Source organism: Chiloscyllium plagiosum, chromosome 3, assembly GCF_004010195.1.
Source record: "Chiloscyllium plagiosum isolate BGI_BamShark_2017 chromosome 3, ASM401019v2, whole genome shotgun sequence".
In the NCBI taxonomy this organism is placed as follows: Eukaryota; Metazoa; Chordata; class Chondrichthyes; order Orectolobiformes; family Hemiscylliidae; genus Chiloscyllium; species Chiloscyllium plagiosum.
The window spans coordinates 98220813-98237274 of NC_057712.1; the positions used below are offsets into that span (position 1 = coordinate 98220813).

The 16462-nt window shown below is 41.4% G+C and overlaps 2 protein-coding genes across 9 annotated transcripts in view; both read right to left on the reverse strand.

The window, feature by feature from the left end:
* The window catches only part of LOC122548371 (uncharacterized protein C6orf163 homolog), a 35918-nt gene extending 32691 nt beyond the window's left edge, over positions 1-3227 (reverse strand). The window contains exons 1-2 of one of the 3 annotated variants that reach the window (XM_043686934.1): positions 2784-3227; positions 1597-1691 (exon numbers count right to left, since the gene is read on the reverse strand). In XM_043686934.1, coding sequence (XP_043542869.1) covers positions 1597-1691; positions 2784-2922 — 234 coding nt within the window. In that variant the 5' untranslated portion in view covers positions 2923-3227. Of the gene's footprint in view, positions 1-1596; positions 1692-2338; positions 2733-2783 lie in introns of those variants that run through there. The other 2 variants (XM_043686935.1, XM_043686936.1) reach the window with 2 other exon arrangements.
* Positions 3228-11630: 8403 nt separating this feature from the next.
* smim8 (small integral membrane protein 8) lies at positions 11631-16146 on the reverse strand. 6 transcript variants are annotated; one of them, XM_043686939.1, is made up of 4 exons: positions 15601-15619; positions 15454-15516; positions 14075-14235; positions 11631-12666 (listed from the first exon to the last, which is right to left on the reverse strand). In XM_043686939.1, exons 3-4 carry the CDS (start codon positions 14207-14209, stop codon positions 12508-12510), a joined length of 294 nt encoding a protein of 97 aa, XP_043542874.1. In that variant the 5' UTR covers positions 14210-14235; positions 15454-15516; positions 15601-15619; the 3' UTR covers positions 11631-12507. The 6 variants fall into 6 exon arrangements, with proteins under 6 accessions (XP_043542874.1, XP_043542873.1, XP_043542876.1 ...); XM_043686938.1 differs by lacking the exons at positions 15454-15516; positions 15601-15619 and adding an exon at positions 16044-16146; XM_043686941.1 differs by lacking the exons at positions 15454-15516; positions 15601-15619 and adding an exon at positions 15898-16025.
* Between the last annotated feature and the right edge of the window lie 316 nt (positions 16147-16462).

Sequence of the window (16462 nt, forward strand, 5' to 3'; positions counted from 1 at the left end):
TATGAATACAGATATTTCGGCTATCCTAACAAGGGCTTTTATTTAATTGAGATTACGAACCTGGTTGGTCTGGGGTCCCTTAGGAGAGGAATCCCGCACGAATACGGGTTTTGTTACATTTGATGTTATCACATTCCGAGCATGTATCTCACTACTCAATTTCTATGTTATCCGTTGTTTTTTTTTCTCTCTCTCTCTTAAGAGACTTAAATATACACTCTGGTTAGTTGTAGGTTAGATTAATAGTTAGTTGAGTTTTGTTTTTTTTTCTTTCTCGGTATTTTTTCTTTTGTTAAATTTTGGCTATTGTATATTTAAGATTTAATTGTATATCAATGTTTGTACTTGAGAGTTTTGTTTATTTTTGTAAACTTGTAAAAATGTTAAATTTCTAATAAATATCTATAAATATGTACTTCCAAGGCAGCAGTCACACTGACATCATTTTAGGGAAATCTACATTACCTGATGGAGCTACAAGTCTTTAAGGATGGCTAACATTTGTGAAACTCCCACAGACAATAACACAATGTTGTTAAAATGAAAGGTGTGAAATCTCTGGATCATAAGCACAGTTGAATGTCAAAATAACCTTTTAGTAGTGTTGAAGAGCACACAATTTAAAAAGAGAATGGAACAATTTGTAGGGGGTGCAATTTGCACTGTGGGTATCTCTACTTTTTTGTTATGCTCTTGTATTCATACCATAATCACTGTATTCACACAAGATAAAGGTACATTAAAGTAGTGATTGTTGGATATCATTCTCACATATGCCAAAACTTTGAAATGAAAAGATAAATGACGTCTTCAGCCTTGTAATTACAGCATTCTGGGAAAACACTTCTTAAACACTGCATTATATGCACATACCTACGGAGACTTTGACAGGGTAAAGTACCTCCCTGGCTTGCCCATGTAGTCAATTTTTATAGATAATTGGCAGTGTCCTAATTGGCCATAGCAGAGAAAAGCAGAATGGTTGTTGTTAAGTTTAATCCTCCCTCACAAACATAAAAATACAGACCCAATTCTAGATGGGTCAAAAATTGGACTTGAAAGATTAACTGTTTCTCTCTCTCCAGATGCTGCCTGACCTGCTGAGTTTCTCCAGCACTTTTTTTTTACCTGGGATCTTTGGTGCAATGCTTGTCACAGTTACTCACTGCCATTATCCATTGCCTCTTTCCCTTTAGAATGAATAGTGATTTGTATGCTTTGTATGTCAATAACTGTCAAAGCTATGCCACATCAATAACAGTTAAAGAAACTGCTTTCAGTTCCAATCCAATTTCTCCCCTCTCCCTTTTCTCTTGTCTTGTAATTCAAATCTCAAGCTATAAATCTGTATTGTTTCATGCTTTAGAATTTAATGTCTGTTGATTTTTAGAGGAAGTGTGTATGTTGTGTTACTGTGGAATTGGACTCATCAGTGATGTCTATCTTGATGGAATAAGATGCAGCCAGTTGAGTTCAAAAAACTCAAACTGACACCTGAATAATGTGTATTTGGGTAAGACTCAGATAGTGGCCAGAGTTAATGCTTTTAGAAAATGAGGAATAGGAGAAAATTGAAAATTAAAAAAACTTTTATACCCAATATAACATTGTTGCTCGCACTTCATCCACAATCTGCTTAATGTCACTCCTAGCCTCTTCCATGTATTTGTCATGAATCTGTGATCCCAGACCTGTAACAGAAGAATAAAAGTACTTTAATGTATGCCTTTTAAAGTACAGTAGATATGAGCACAAAATACATTTATGAAGCAAATGTGGATTTTGTGTCTAATGTTTCTCTGAAGAATATGTACTCAATTGCTTTTATCAGTGACGACTGAAGAGAATACTGGCTTCACACTGTTTGAACTGGATGAAGTTACAGATCACCTGGCAGTCTAATAGCAGGGGTGGCATTTGAGATCAAGGCAGAGTGATGGAACAATGGAACTCACTAGCATTAAAGGACATGGGATTGCTAACCATATACTTCAGACCATGTTCCCAAGGCCAGGAGGTACTTTAAAGAAAACGCAGTGCAATGGAAATGAGAACAATTTCACATCTTTAATGGCAAGAAAAAAACGCTGTTGAAATTGTCCTTCAAAATCTGATCAAAATATGTAAATCATTTGAAAAAATGATTAGATGTTTGATTCATCATGTCATTGATAAAAATGATTCTGGACAAGATGCCTACTCAAGCATTTGCAAGTGTAATTATTATCAGAGACAACAGACTTTTTCTAATTAATAAAGTGTAACCTTCCATTGTATAATTAGCTTGCATATAAATTATATGTTAATTATTTAGTACAAACGTTAAGTGCAGCATTACCTTATCAGTTAGGTATCGCCCTTTGCTTTCCCCTGTGATTATTTGTCTACCATGATAATTTTAATCAATTTTTTTCCCGGTTTGCGAGGAATTGCCAACACGAGGTGAATTATGTGCGAACTGCCCAGTTTTGATTAATCCAAGACTGCTCAAGGAACGTTCACCCGCGCTGAGGAAAACCAGGCAAATCCCACCTGGACCTTTGTGATGAGCCTGCTCTGCGGGCATTCGGAAAAGCACATTCTCAAAACCCGCTCCAGCTCCGGACAGGGTGAAATCCCGGGATCCCACTCAACCGGCAGCAGGGGGGGGCCAGAAAGCTGAGCACCACTTTCTGCAGCTTCACCCACCCCTGCCCCTCTAGGAGCCGCACTCAGACACACCCAGAGGCATTGCAGCGTCTCCCACCCGCCCCGGTTTGACTGTAACCACTTGCGGTTCTTACCCAGTATACACTTGTGGGCATCCTGTTGAATCAAAGCGTGAGTTGGCTCCTTGTACCAGGTGGGCAGTCCAGGGGTCCCTCCATCTGGTGTAACCAGCAGAGCCTTCCTGGATCCGATATTGAAACACCAAGTGTCCATTAGAGATCAGATATAGATATATTTAAAAATAATAATAAAGGAGGGATTAAATAAAGGAGGGGTGATTGAGATTCCTTCCAATTAACTTGTCCAACCCTACAGATGGGATAGTATCCCCGATGCAAACCAAAAGCTCATCTCGGCTTGATAAGACTTTAATGTTGATGTCTGGGTGCACAGCAGACAGACATGTGGCTCACGGTGACCAGGGAAACGGGTCCTGGTTAAAGTCTGGCATTGTCACAATGACGTTGCTCCAGTGAGCTGGACAGGGACAAATGAAGACTGAGACACAGAGGCGGATAATGGCAGTGGGGGAGAGTGGATGAGAGACTCACAGAGAGCAGAGAAGGCTGGGGAGGGAAGAAAAGGTAGCAAGAAGGAAAAAAAGTGATGGATTGAAATTGAGGAGGAGGGGTGGGGAAGGGGAGGTAATAATGATAGAAGCAGAAGAGCAGACAACTTCCTGACAACCTGGTCCAAGGTTGAATATGGACAGTCCTTGGTTATTGATGGGATGCGAGTTCAGTGGCGAAGTCAGCATTTTTTGCCAATGCCCTTGGTGGTGGGCTGCTTTCTTAACCTTGCAGTCCCTAATGGTGTAGGTTCACTCACAGCAGTGTTAAGGAGGGAGTTCCTGGATTTTGATCCAGCGACTGTGAAGAAATGGTGATGTAGTTCCAAGTCAGGATGCTATGTGGCTTGGAAAGGAATTTGGAGTTGGTGTGTTCCAGGCATCTGCTGCCCTTGTCGTTCAAGATGGTAATGGTCATGGATTGGGAAGGTGCTGTCTTAAGGAGCCTTGGTGGTTTGCTGCCTTGTATGTTGTAGATAGTACACACTGCCAAAACTGTGCAATGGTAGTGAAAGGCATGAAAATCGAAAATGGTGGATGTGGTACCAAGTGGGCAGCTTTGTCCTGGACGGTGTCAAACCTCTTGAGTATTGTTGAAGCTGCACTCATTCTGGGGACTATTTCCTCACACTCCTGACTCACGCCACTTAAGATCCATGGAAAGCCCCTGAACACTGTGAATCATTCTCATACCATGGGGGCCTCCTATCAGCAAGGGCAGTCATTGATGATAGAACTCCATGTGTCCTCTGGTGGCCCAGTGCAGCCTGTGGCTATCAAAGAAATAGTGTTTCATGACAAAGACCTCAAACACAGCACTATGTTCATGGTCTACTGGGCCACAGCTCTTCTGTGTATATATAATATATATCAGACACCTCATATCCCTGGAGAAATATCATCTGAGATGCATCTGCAAAACACGTGATGGGTAGTCACTGTAATTAGATTAGATTCCCTACAGTGTGGAAACAGGCCTTTCGGCCCAACAAGTCCATACCGGCCCTCCGAAGAGTAACGCACCCCCCTCTGACTAATGCACCTAACACTATGGGCAATTTAGCATGGCCAATTCACCTGAACTGCACATCTTTGGCCTGTGGGAAGAAACTGAAGCACCCGGAGGAAACCCACACAGAGACTGGGAGAATGTGCAAACTCCACACAGTCGCCCGAGGCTGGAATTGAACCTTGGACCCTGGTGCTGTGAGGCAGCAGTGCTAACCACTGAGCCACCGTGCCGCCCCTTGTCAGTGTCTTCTCACAGGCCAACATTCCCAGCTGCTGTGAAAAAGTTTTTGCTCACCTCATATTTGCTTCTTTTGAAAGTGCTTCTCAATCCATTCACGAGCGGGAAAACGTTCTCTGCACCTACTCTGGCATGAGTCTTGAAAACCATCAAATGACCTCTTAAACTCCTCCAGTCCAATGTAAATAGTCCCAACGTTTCTGACCTATCCTCAAGTGCCTTATCCTTGTAACCATTCTCATAAAACTCTCTCCACACCATTCACATCCTTCCTATAGTGTAATGCCCAGAACTGCAGACAGCTGTTGTCTAACCAGTGTCTTATATAAGTTCATCATATCCTCCCTGCTTTTGTACTCCATGCCCTATTTATGAATCCCAGAATGCTCTATGTTTTAGTAACAATGTTAGAGACAAAAAAAATCCTGCAGATCCATAGGTTTTAGAAACAGCTCTCTCTACCCTGCCACCTTTAATGACTTATATTGTACACATGTACACCCAGGTATCTTTGTTTTTGCACACCTTTTAGAATAGTACCCTTTATCTTATACTGTCTCTCTACTCTTTCCTCCAAAGCATAACACCTCACATTTCTCTGCACTGAACTTCATCTGCCACCTATCCACCCACTCCACCAATGTGTCAATGTCCTTTTGAAGTTAATAAATGTTTCTCCTCACAGTTTACAATTTTCCCTCGTCTTGTGTCAACCACAAACTTTGGATTTGTCCCTTTCACTTGGATCCTCAAGATCTGGATCATTAATATGAGGAAAAACAAGAGTTCCAACAGTGATTCAGGAGTTCCATTACAAGCTTTCCCTCAAAAAAACCCATTAACCATTATTCTCTGTTTCTGATTCCCTCAGCCAATTTTGGGTCTTATTGGATCCTGTCATTTAATCATTGATACAGATTGTAATTAGCTGGCAGGCCAAGAGTAACAGTCTGCCATCCTGGCCCATTTATTCAGATTCCCTTTTGTTCTTGTTTGCCAACATCTCAATTCATGCCACAACTGGAGCCCATGAGCAAGTCTTGTGCAATAACTTCGCTTGACGCTTTATCAAATGCGTGTAGAAAATCCCAATACAAACCATTCTTATCTACCCTGCTAGACAGCTCCTCAAAAAACTTAATAGATATGTTGAGGAGGATTTTCCTTTCAAAAAATTATGGTGAGTCCGTGAGGGAGGAAAGTTAAGAGCAGGAGTGATCACAAACAATGAGTTTTTGAAATTACCCAAATGGACTTATGTCATTGCTGCCAGTGGGCTATTTTCCATTGAAAACCAATTGTGTTCTTCATAATGAGCAAAAACCATGGAAATATTCAGCAGGTCGGGAAGTGCCGGTGGAGGATTAGAATCCATGAAACATTTGCTGCATTTTTCTCTCCCCATGCAAGTTTTCAAAGCTGAGTATCTCAAACCTTTTCTGAATTTTATTTAAGACATCCGACATCTACAGTGTTTCACAGCTTCCCCATTCCTTTCTGAATACAATTTTTCAAAATAAAGTTAGCACTTTTCCTCCCTCTGGTGGCTATTGTGCGTAGATAGGTTTCACTTTAAGAAATTCATTAAAGTAAGAATGAGACTGTTAAGAACAGGAGCAGGAATTGGTTATCCTGCCATTCAATGAGATCATGCTAATTGTCTACTTACAGTACTACTTTCCTGCATTATCTCCTACGCCTTGATGTTTTAAGTATGTGGAGATCTATCAGCTTCATGCTGACCTATACATTTTATGCAGCTCTGAACACATCGGTTTTCAGTTCATTGAGTATTATCAAGTTACCTCCTGTTTTAATCACTGGCTAGCATTAAGCTCAGCAAAGATAACAGAAAGAGCAACTGAGAGGTGCAGTAGACTCATTATTACATTCATGGGCTTTCAATGCATTTCTGTAAAGTTCCAACACTTTTGCTATCAAAGCCACCAAAACCCTCCCGTACCAACCTTTCATTTGGAGTCTCCTATTAATAGGGTGGCCAGCGACAATGATACACAGTGCCAGCATCTTAACTCCTGAGCCTCCTTTGCTAGTCAACGAGATCACAGTTGATTTGTTTGTGTTTTGAATTCCACATTTGCATGTAGCCCTTGATGACTTTGTCTAAAAAAAATTAGCGGTGGTGAATAGCAAGGGAGATAGCCTTAGATTACCGAGAATAAAGAGGGGCTAGTCAGATGGGCAGATCAGTGGCAAATGGAATTCAGTCTGACTAAGTCTGAGGTGATGCACTTGGGCAGGACAAGCAATGCCAGGGAATGCATGATAAATTGGAGGACCCTGGGAAGCACTAAGGGACCTTGGTGTGCATTAAGGTTGCAAGACAGTGAGGTAAAGTGAGAAAGCTTACCAGCTACTTGCCTTTATTAGCCGAGGCACAGAATTTAAGAACGAGGTGGTTAAGCTGGAACTGTACAAAACGCTGGTTTAGCTACAGCTGGAGTACAGTTCTGGAATCGACATTACAGGAGGGAAGTGATAGCAGTGGAGAGGGTGCAGAGAAGATTTACCAAGAGTTGTCTGGAGAGTTTTAGAGATGAAGAGAGAGTGGACAGACTGGGCTTGTTTTCCGTGTATCAGAGGATACCAAGGGGGAGCTGTGATTGAGATGGATAAAAGTATGAGGCATAGACAAGAAGAAACTCTTCGCCTTGGTGGAGGAATCAATGACCTGGGGTAAAGGTTGACAGGAAGGGACAGAAGATTTAGACAAGATGGTGGGAATCTGGAACTGACTGCCTGTAAGGGTGGGAGAGGAGAAACCCTCCATACACTTAAAAATGTTATGTCCACTTGCAATGCCAAAGCATACAAGACTCTGAGCCATTGCAGGAGAATTGGATAAGAACAGGGGACCAGCATGGACTCGATGGGGCAAAAGGCTTTTACTATTCTGTCGACCTTTATGACATTTGTCTGGAAACTGCAACAATTTGGTAGAGTTATTTCTGAAGACGTTCCTGTCCTGTCAGCCAGATTCTCAAACTTTATATTCACTACACATTCACTTTTTCTCATTGTTAAAAAAACTGCAATTGTTTGTGGGTCAGGTTCAGTCACAAAGATAAAGTTTCTGAGCTACTTTCAAGAAAAGAATTAACAATTTACATTTAGTTAAAAATCACACAACACCAGGGGTTATAGTCCAACAGGTTTATTTGGAAGCACACTAGCTTTCAGAGCACTGCTCCTTCATCAGGTGATTGTCGAGGATAAGATCATAAAACACAGAATTTATAGCAAAAGCTTACAGTGTGATGCAACTGAAATGACCTGGATTGTTTGTTAAGTCTCTCATCTTTTAGAATGACCATGTTAGTTTCAGTTCTTTCATATGTAAATCGCAAAACCTTTTTTAAAGTTACATTCTCAAGTGAACTTTAACAATAGGTGCCAAGTCAGCTCAGATAATGCACTGAAGGTGTGAGGTGTCCTGTGTGAGGCTCTCTGTGCCCCAATTTCAGACTGGTTCTATTTCTTAAAAAGGGATTTACAGAATCTTACATGGATTAATGTAGTTTTTGAGCAGAATAAAATGTAATTCTGCAAGTATAAATTCACCCCACAAACTTATATGCGGATGTGTATGCGTGGGGGGTGAGTGTATGTGTCTGTGAGAAAGTGTGTGTATGTGTGTGAATATAAAGGGGTATAAGTCTGTGAGAGGGTGAGTGTAAAGGGTGTGTGTATGTGTGAATGCATGAGAGAGAGCCTGCATATGAGGGTCTATGTGAGTATATGGGTCTGTAGTAGTCTGTGTGTGTGTGTGTAGTGCAGTGGGATCACCTGGAGTGTGACATGAACCCAAGGTCCCGATTGAGGTCATCCCCATGGGTACCGAACTTAGCTATCAGCCTCTGTTTGGCCACTTTGCGTTGTTGCCTGTCCTGAAGTCTACCTTTGAGGACGGTCACCCGAAGATCCGAGGCTGAATGTCCCAGACCGCTGAAGTGTTCTCCGAGTCTGTTGATTTTTGTGCGGTGTCCATCCATCTGTCGCCGTAGCCTTTGCTCGGTCTCACTAAAGTACCATGCGTCAGGGCATCCTTGCCTGCAGCATATGAGATAGACAATATTGGCCGAGTCACATGAATACCTGCCACATACATGGTGGAAGGTGTCCCCACGCGTAATGGTGGTATCCATGTCCATACTCTGACATGTCTTGCAGCATACCATGACAGGGTTGTATGGTGTTGTCCTGAAGGGCAGGCAGTTTGCTATGAAAAATGATCGGTTTGAGACTTGGTGGTTGTTTAATGGCAAGCAGTGGAGGTGTGGGTTAGGTCTTGGTGAGGTGCTCATCTTCATCGATAATGTGTTGCAGGCTGCGAAGAACATGGCGTGGTTTTCGGGTCCTGGAAAGTACTGAACAACGAAGGGTACCCTGTCGGTTGCAGCTCGTGTCTGTCTCCTGAGGAGGTCATTACGGTTTCTCGCTATGGCATGTCAGAACTGGCGGTCGATTGGTTCAGCATCGTACTCCGTTCATATGAGGACATCCTTGAGTACTTCAAAGTGCTCGTCATGTTCTTCCTCATCTGAACAGATCCTATGTACGCGCAGGGCTTGTCCATAGGGGATATGTTTTGGAATAGAAGCTGGAGAAGTGTAGCATCGTGAGGTAATCCTTGGGTTTGAGGTAGAGTGAGATGCTGAGATACACATGCTTAATGGAGATGCATATGTCCAAGAATGAGACAGATAGTAGAGAGTAGTCCCTGGTGAGTTTCATGATGGGTTTAAACTCGTTGATATCACTGTGTAGTTGTTTCAGCGACTCCTTGCCATGGGTCCAGAGGAAGAAAACGTTGTCAATATACCTGGCGTATAATGTTGGTTGGAGGTCCCACGTAGAGAAATCTTGTTCGAACCTGTGCATGAAAATGTTGGCATATTGGGGTGCAAATCTGGTCCCTATGACTGTTCCGTGTGTCTGGATGAAGAACTGATTGTCAAAGGTGAAAATGTTGTGGTTGGGGATAAAGCAGATGAGTTGCAGGATGAAGCTCAGAGATTGGCAGTTGTCGGTGTTGAGTACTGAGGCTGTTGCCGCGATGCTGTCATTATTGGGGCTGCTGGTGTAGAGTGCTGAAACGTCCATTGTGATGAGAAATGTTCGTAGTTCGATTGGTCCACGGGTGCTGAGTTTCTGTGAGAAATCCGTGGTGTCGCAACAGAAGCTGGGGGTCCCCTGTACAATGGGTTTCAAGATGCCTTTGACATAGCCAGAGAGGTTCTCACACAGAGTCCCATTGCCTGATACAATGGGATGTCCTGGTTTTCTGGCTCTGTGTATCTTCAGAAGGCAGTAGAATCACCTACACGAGAAATATGTGGGATGAAGGTGCGAAGGGAACTCTGAAGGACTGGATCAAAAGTCTTGATCAATGTTTTTAGTTCACGGGTAGGGTTACGTAGCCTCTGAACATGCCTTCACCTTTACAACCAATAAATGCATTTTCTGACTCACAGATACCATTATGTTCAGAAACAGTTATTAACAATTTCGGCAGTGCAGAATCTAACAAACCACAAAATAATAATTAGTTTGTCATTGATTTGAGTCAGATTAGCCCAGGAGTTGGGAAAACTCCCAAGTGTTCATCTAATAGGGTCACAACCATTTTTAAAAAGGGTTGATGTCTTGTGGAAACAACACCACTACCAACTGTGTGGCAAATGCTCACTGCAGACCTGCCAGTCAATCGACACGGGCAAACTAAAATCTGACCAATCCCCTGGGCTTGGTGGCCTACATCCTGGGGTTTTAAAGGAAGTGGCAATAGAGGTTTTGCTTTTCCAGAATTCCTTAGATTTTAGAACACTCCTAAAGGGGGATTGGAAGATCAAAAGAACAACTCCATTATCCAAGTTAGGAGGAAGAGAGGAAACCAATAACTCTGGCTCAGTTAGTCTGGTGTCAGTGGTAAGGAAAATGGTTCAACCTATTATTCACTGAGAAAATCATACTTATTTGGTGGGCTAACACAGATTTATGGAAGGGAAATTTGGTTGACAAATCAACTGAGTTTTTTTTTGAGGATGTAACCAGTAAGATGAAAAAATAGGAAGCAGTGATTATGATGTTGCTTAGATTTTCATAAAGTATTTGAGAAGCTATGACAACAGGTTATGACACAAAACTTGGACTCATTAGATAGGGGAATAATATTAGTATGGTTTGAGAATTGATGAATTGTAGAAAACAGAGCAGCAATTCATCAGCTACCTTCAGTATAGCAGAGTGTAAGGTGCTACAACAGTCACTGGTTGGGTTTAAGCTATTTACATTTTAAACAATGACTTAGAGATGAAGGGTCTGAGTGTAATATCACAGAATCCTTATAGTGTGGAAGCAAGCCATTCGGCCTCTTGAGTGCACACCGACCCTCCAAACAGCATTCCACTCAGCCCCTCCCCGCCCACACACACACACACACACTATCCCTGTAACCCTTCATTTCTCATGGCTAATCCACTTGGCCTGCACATCCCTGGACATTACAGGGCAATTTAGCATGGCCAATCCACTTAACCTGCTCATCTCTGGATTTTGGGAGGAAACTGGAACACCCAGAGGAAACCCATGTGGATATGGGGAGAATGTGCAAACTCCACATAGTCACCCAAGGTGGAATCAAACCTGGGTCCCAAGCACTGTGAGACAGCAGTGCTAATCACTGAACCACTGTGCCATATATTCAACTTTGCTGACAAAATTAATTCTGAAACTGGATGCCCTCAATGAATAATCTATCATTTTACTGTCACCTGTAAGTAATTCTTGCACATTTATTTTATATTTGACTTGATGACCATTGTACTAAAATTCCCACTGGGCAAAGCACAAGGCTGGAAGTGCAAATTTGTACAAATTACTCATAAAATCAAGCAAATGAAACTACTAATCCTCAAATTTAAGTCCTTCTCCTAGTCCTGTAGATATCCAAATGAATCAGTACTGGACATTGTGCTGTTATTTAGTGAATATCCTACTTCATGTCAACTATTTTAAAAAGTACTTTCTAATAGAACAGAAGCATTTCAAGAAATCCAGAACATTGAAAAGAAACCTGAGAAATTAAACAAAAAATAATCTTTATTTTATATGATCTTGAATGTAATTATCCCAAAGCAGGTATCTTCAATTGATTCAGAACATGGCCAGTTGTAACTAAGGGCATCTAACGGGAGTGTTCAATTTGTTTTCTTCTCTTCAGGTGCTAATGGAATTGTGGTTTATTTTCAAAATATTGTGTTTATTAGCAGCAAGTACGCTTGACACAATGAACATGGATTTGAACAGAAAAATCTGGGTGTCAAGAAATTTAGCAGTGAAGATGAAAAGCAAAGGTCTCCAAAAAAAATTACATGCAAATTGAGAGGCAGCTTAAAAATTTTAGGCTGCAGATAAGGAGAAAGTTTTTTTTAAGAGACCGAGCTTTTCATGGTGGCAGACTGAAAATAATCTGCTCAATCGGTTTGACCAGAGTGGCACAGACTCTCACAGAGTTATTTTCCCTTTGTCTCTTTCACTCACAGTTCTCCATAAAATAATGACACTCCTTACTGCTTTGATAACAGAGAGAGGAACTCACACGCTTTAAAATAAGGTACATTAGGTACATGGTATCACATGCAAGAAATTGGAGGAATTCTTAAATTCAAATGTTATTACTGTACAATGTAATAATTTGAATACAATTCCCAAGAAGGTGCTATAGCTGAAGACTGAATTATACATTTATACATTATTTGGGAAAGAAAAGTATATATTTGGGAATCTAAAGTAATCGAAAAATTAACTAAGAAGTTTGCTCAACGTCATTAGGACACTGGAGGCACTGATTTGTTTCATATATTCTTAGCTGTATGTTGTAACTACATAATACTAATAACATTTATATAGTTTCAGGTTTGTTGGCAGCAATATTGCTTGTCTGTTTTCATCTGGTATTTCATTCCCACTTTGAAGTCTTTTGTCTCATGTACCTTGTTCCTTCACTGTCAATTGCTTCATATAAATCTGCTTTGTTTTCAGCAGTGGCATTCAAATAAGCAACGTAACTCACACATAGTGTTATAGTCAGCAGTCCAAAAGCCATCACAGGTTTATTCTGTTGCAGGAACACAGAGAAAGAAATTAAATATTACCCAAAACAAATGGAACTTTCTTTGTCACGTGAAAAATATTGCTATTTTGAAAACTTTGACTTATCATACCACTTTAGAGAACAATTTATAAAATGTCATGCCTCAGTGTACAATTATTGCCTTTCATAGAAACAATTTCTTTTATACTGACAAATTTTGTACTTTCAAACCAAAGGAAATTAAAGAACTCAGACCACCAGGGTTGGATTTTCACATTGGTTTACAGGAGTAGGGACTACTTCTGGCTCCTGAACCTAATTCCACAGAAGGAAACAGTCATTTGTTGGGATTTTCATAGAGACACCCCCTTAATTGGCATGGAAACCAGTACACTGCCTAAGGACAGATAGCAGGCAGGATCTCAAAGCTGACGAAGCCAATATCTCTGTCTCAGGCTTGCTGCAGTGCTCCAGTGAAACTCAGCATAAGCTGGAAGCACAGCACCTTATTTTCCACTGGGGAACTACTCAGCTTTCTGAACTCACTATCGAGTTCAACAATTTTAGGGTGTGAGGCACCTTCTCCCATGTCCTTACCCCAACCCCACATGCCAGGCATTGTTATCACATGGTCTGCTATTACACACCACCCATTGTTAAACACTAAATTGTCCCCATTAGTAGCTATTCATTCTTCTAGGCCGATTGTTATCCACTGCTTTGTCGTTCAAACTGTTCTTCTCTATTTTAGGGCTTTATCTCCACCTATCCCCTTACGCGTTTCCCCCAACCTATCTTCTGCATAAAAACCAACTTTTCCTAGCTACCATGAGTTCTGAGGAAGGATCACCGGACCTGAAACATGAACTCTGATTTCTCTCCACAGATGCTGCCAGACCTGCTTCTGATTTCCAGCATCCGCAGTTCTTCTGGTTTTTTTATTGCCAAATAGTGAACAGTTTATTACTATGAAGATGTCATCGTGAAGAAATGCCTTACATTTTATCAAACTCACTTCATGCTGACTGACAACCAGCACTGCAAAAAGACTCATGTAGCTCACTTGGTTCGAATGGAATCAAGGACAGAAGTAAAATAGCAGTGTGCCCATCTGTTACAAACTTCCATGAAAGCATGATGCAGGGCTGACAGTCTGCCAATAAAATTATGATTAGCCAGCAGAAATTTATTTGCAATGGAGGATAACAATATTTACTGCCTACCACTGAGTAATGAGACAGGCTGATATCAAACAAAGCTTGCCACAAAGCTCAGTAGGGTTGGGAAGAAGATTGTAAGTATGGAAGTAGGCACAATGTTGAACCTCCAACATGAGAGCCGGGTGTTCAATTGCCTTTTCTTGATTAACCCCGAAGACAATCCTAACTATTTAAAAGCAGAGCTGTCCAAATTTAAGTGGCAATTTCCTTACAGGTTTAATGAAGAGCTCTGGATTAACAGCTCGGAAGAGACTGGTGGTTCGGATTCCTCTCAATCCTGGACTTTTGTAACCAGCACTCTTCGGGGGCTCTGTCTTGGCATCAGTCGGATCGGGTGAAGATGACATAGCTTACAACTGTCCAATTTATGAACCTGAGCACAAATATGGTAAACGTCGTTAAGGTAACAGATTATCCCCAAGATGCTTCATGGGAACATTATAAAATAAATTATGACATTGAGCTATATAAGATCATTATCATTCAAATAACCAAAAGCTTCATCGAAAAAATAAGTAATAAGGAGTGTTTTCAAGGAAGAAACTGAGGTGGAAAGGATTACAAAAAGAATTCCAAAGGTCGCTGAAGGTGTGGCCATCACTGGTGGACTGGTTCAAATTGGAGACAGACACGAAGTCAGAACCAGAGGAGCATAGATATCCTGCAGAAGCGTGTGGTCAGAGGAAATTAGAAATAGGAATGGAAGCAGTCATGGAGAGATTTGAAAGAAGGATGAGAATTTTAAGATCAAGATGATGCTTTATTGGGAGTCAATATGAGTACAAGGATGAACAGGATTTGGTGCAAGTTAGGAGATGGGCAGGAGGGTTTGGATGACCTCGGGTTTAGAGTGGGTTGAATGGATGAATGGGAGGGTGGCTCAGTGGTTAGCATTGTCGCCTCACAAAGTCAGCGACACAGGTTTAATTCCAGCCTTGAGTCACTGACTGTGTGGAGTTTACACATTCTCACTGTGTCTGTGTGGGTCTCCTCCCACAGTTCAAAGATGTGCAGGTTAGTTTGACTGACCATGTTAAATTGCCCATACTGTTGATGGATGTGTAGGTTAGGTGAATTTTTCATGAGAAATGCAGTGATACAGGAATATGGTCAGGAGGCGGGTGTGGGTGGGATGCTCTTTGAAAGGTTAAGTGCAGACCCAATGGGCCAAATTGGCTTCCAAATTCCAGGGATTCCAAGAATGCGGGAGACCTACCCGGTGTATGTTGGAATAGTTAAGTCTAAAGGAGGCAAAGTGATGCGTGGGAGTTTCAGCAGCAGCTGAGCTGAGCTGAGATGGGGCAGTGTTACAGAGGTGCATCATTGCAGGGTGAAAAGTGACAAAGGCTGCAAACAAACTGGCTCAATGTCAGCCTGATGCCCCAGAGAGGGATGAAGTGAGTAAAAGTTCTATGCAGATGGAGCTGAAGGGGTCTGATGGCAGCTATTTAGAGAAGGAGGGCACTAAACTAACATTTTCTGCTCATTGTAACATAATCCAACACTGTTCACTCCAAACATTAAAATAAAGGTCAAATCAATAACACAGAAATAGCTGCAAACACATCAAGGGAAACGAGTCGATAATGACCTTTCTGAAAGTCGCGTATACTGAAGTGACAGTATAATAGTAGTATAAGTACTCTTCTAAGATAGATTCGTTTGCAATACACTCGACAGCAATCAATCGAGTGCATCAAAGCATATCCTCCCCTGAGAGTTGAGTTATAAAAATAATGATTTTAAATAATCATCATTATCCTGAATATTTGCAGGGTCAATGCTCCCTGTAAGGTTTATTCCTTGCTTGCCTGCTTACACATCAGCCTGACATTTGCAGTCAATGTAACAAACCTCACTCTGTCTCAGCAGAAACACAACAATCTACTGCCCAGCTTCTTCCCGCCGACAAGCTGCACCAAAATCAGGCTGAACCTGCACTTTATCCTTCTACATGACTGCCAGCGCCGCCGTATGCTTGGAGGATACCATAACAAATAAACTAAACTATCTCATTCCCCCCAGACTACTGTACCTGCAAGTTCAGAGAAAGCCCTGCCTGGATGACTCATCCAATTTATTTTCACCTCGGAAATTATGGTGATGATAAGACATAACATTAATTAGTAGCCAAGCTACTCAAATCCCTTTATCATTGCCAAAACATTCACTGAAAAACACCTTTCACTATGATTCCAGTTGTGGTGCAGCTTTCGAGCTGATCTGTGCGTCTTCACATGTACGTAGTTGTGACTTGGGCTACCACACCTCCCACTAATGCTGAATTGTCTAAGGCACACCCATTCCCACCCCTGCCACCAGGAAGTCACCCCATGACATTGTTTCACACATAATCCTACAATGTAAAATTCAAAACATTTGGTTCAAGTGTCATATCACTAAGTTTTCTCCCCAAGCTCCCCTTTCAAATTTTAAAGAAAGGTGCATTAAAAAAAAATATTTTTCATCTACTGCAATCATATGTTGGCCTCTGTAATTCTATTCTCCACAGAAACAAAACCTGATAGCTTGTATCTACCTGCATTAAATTATTTTCTGTTGGGTGGGGGAGATTTATACTTAATTGGCTATAAAATAAC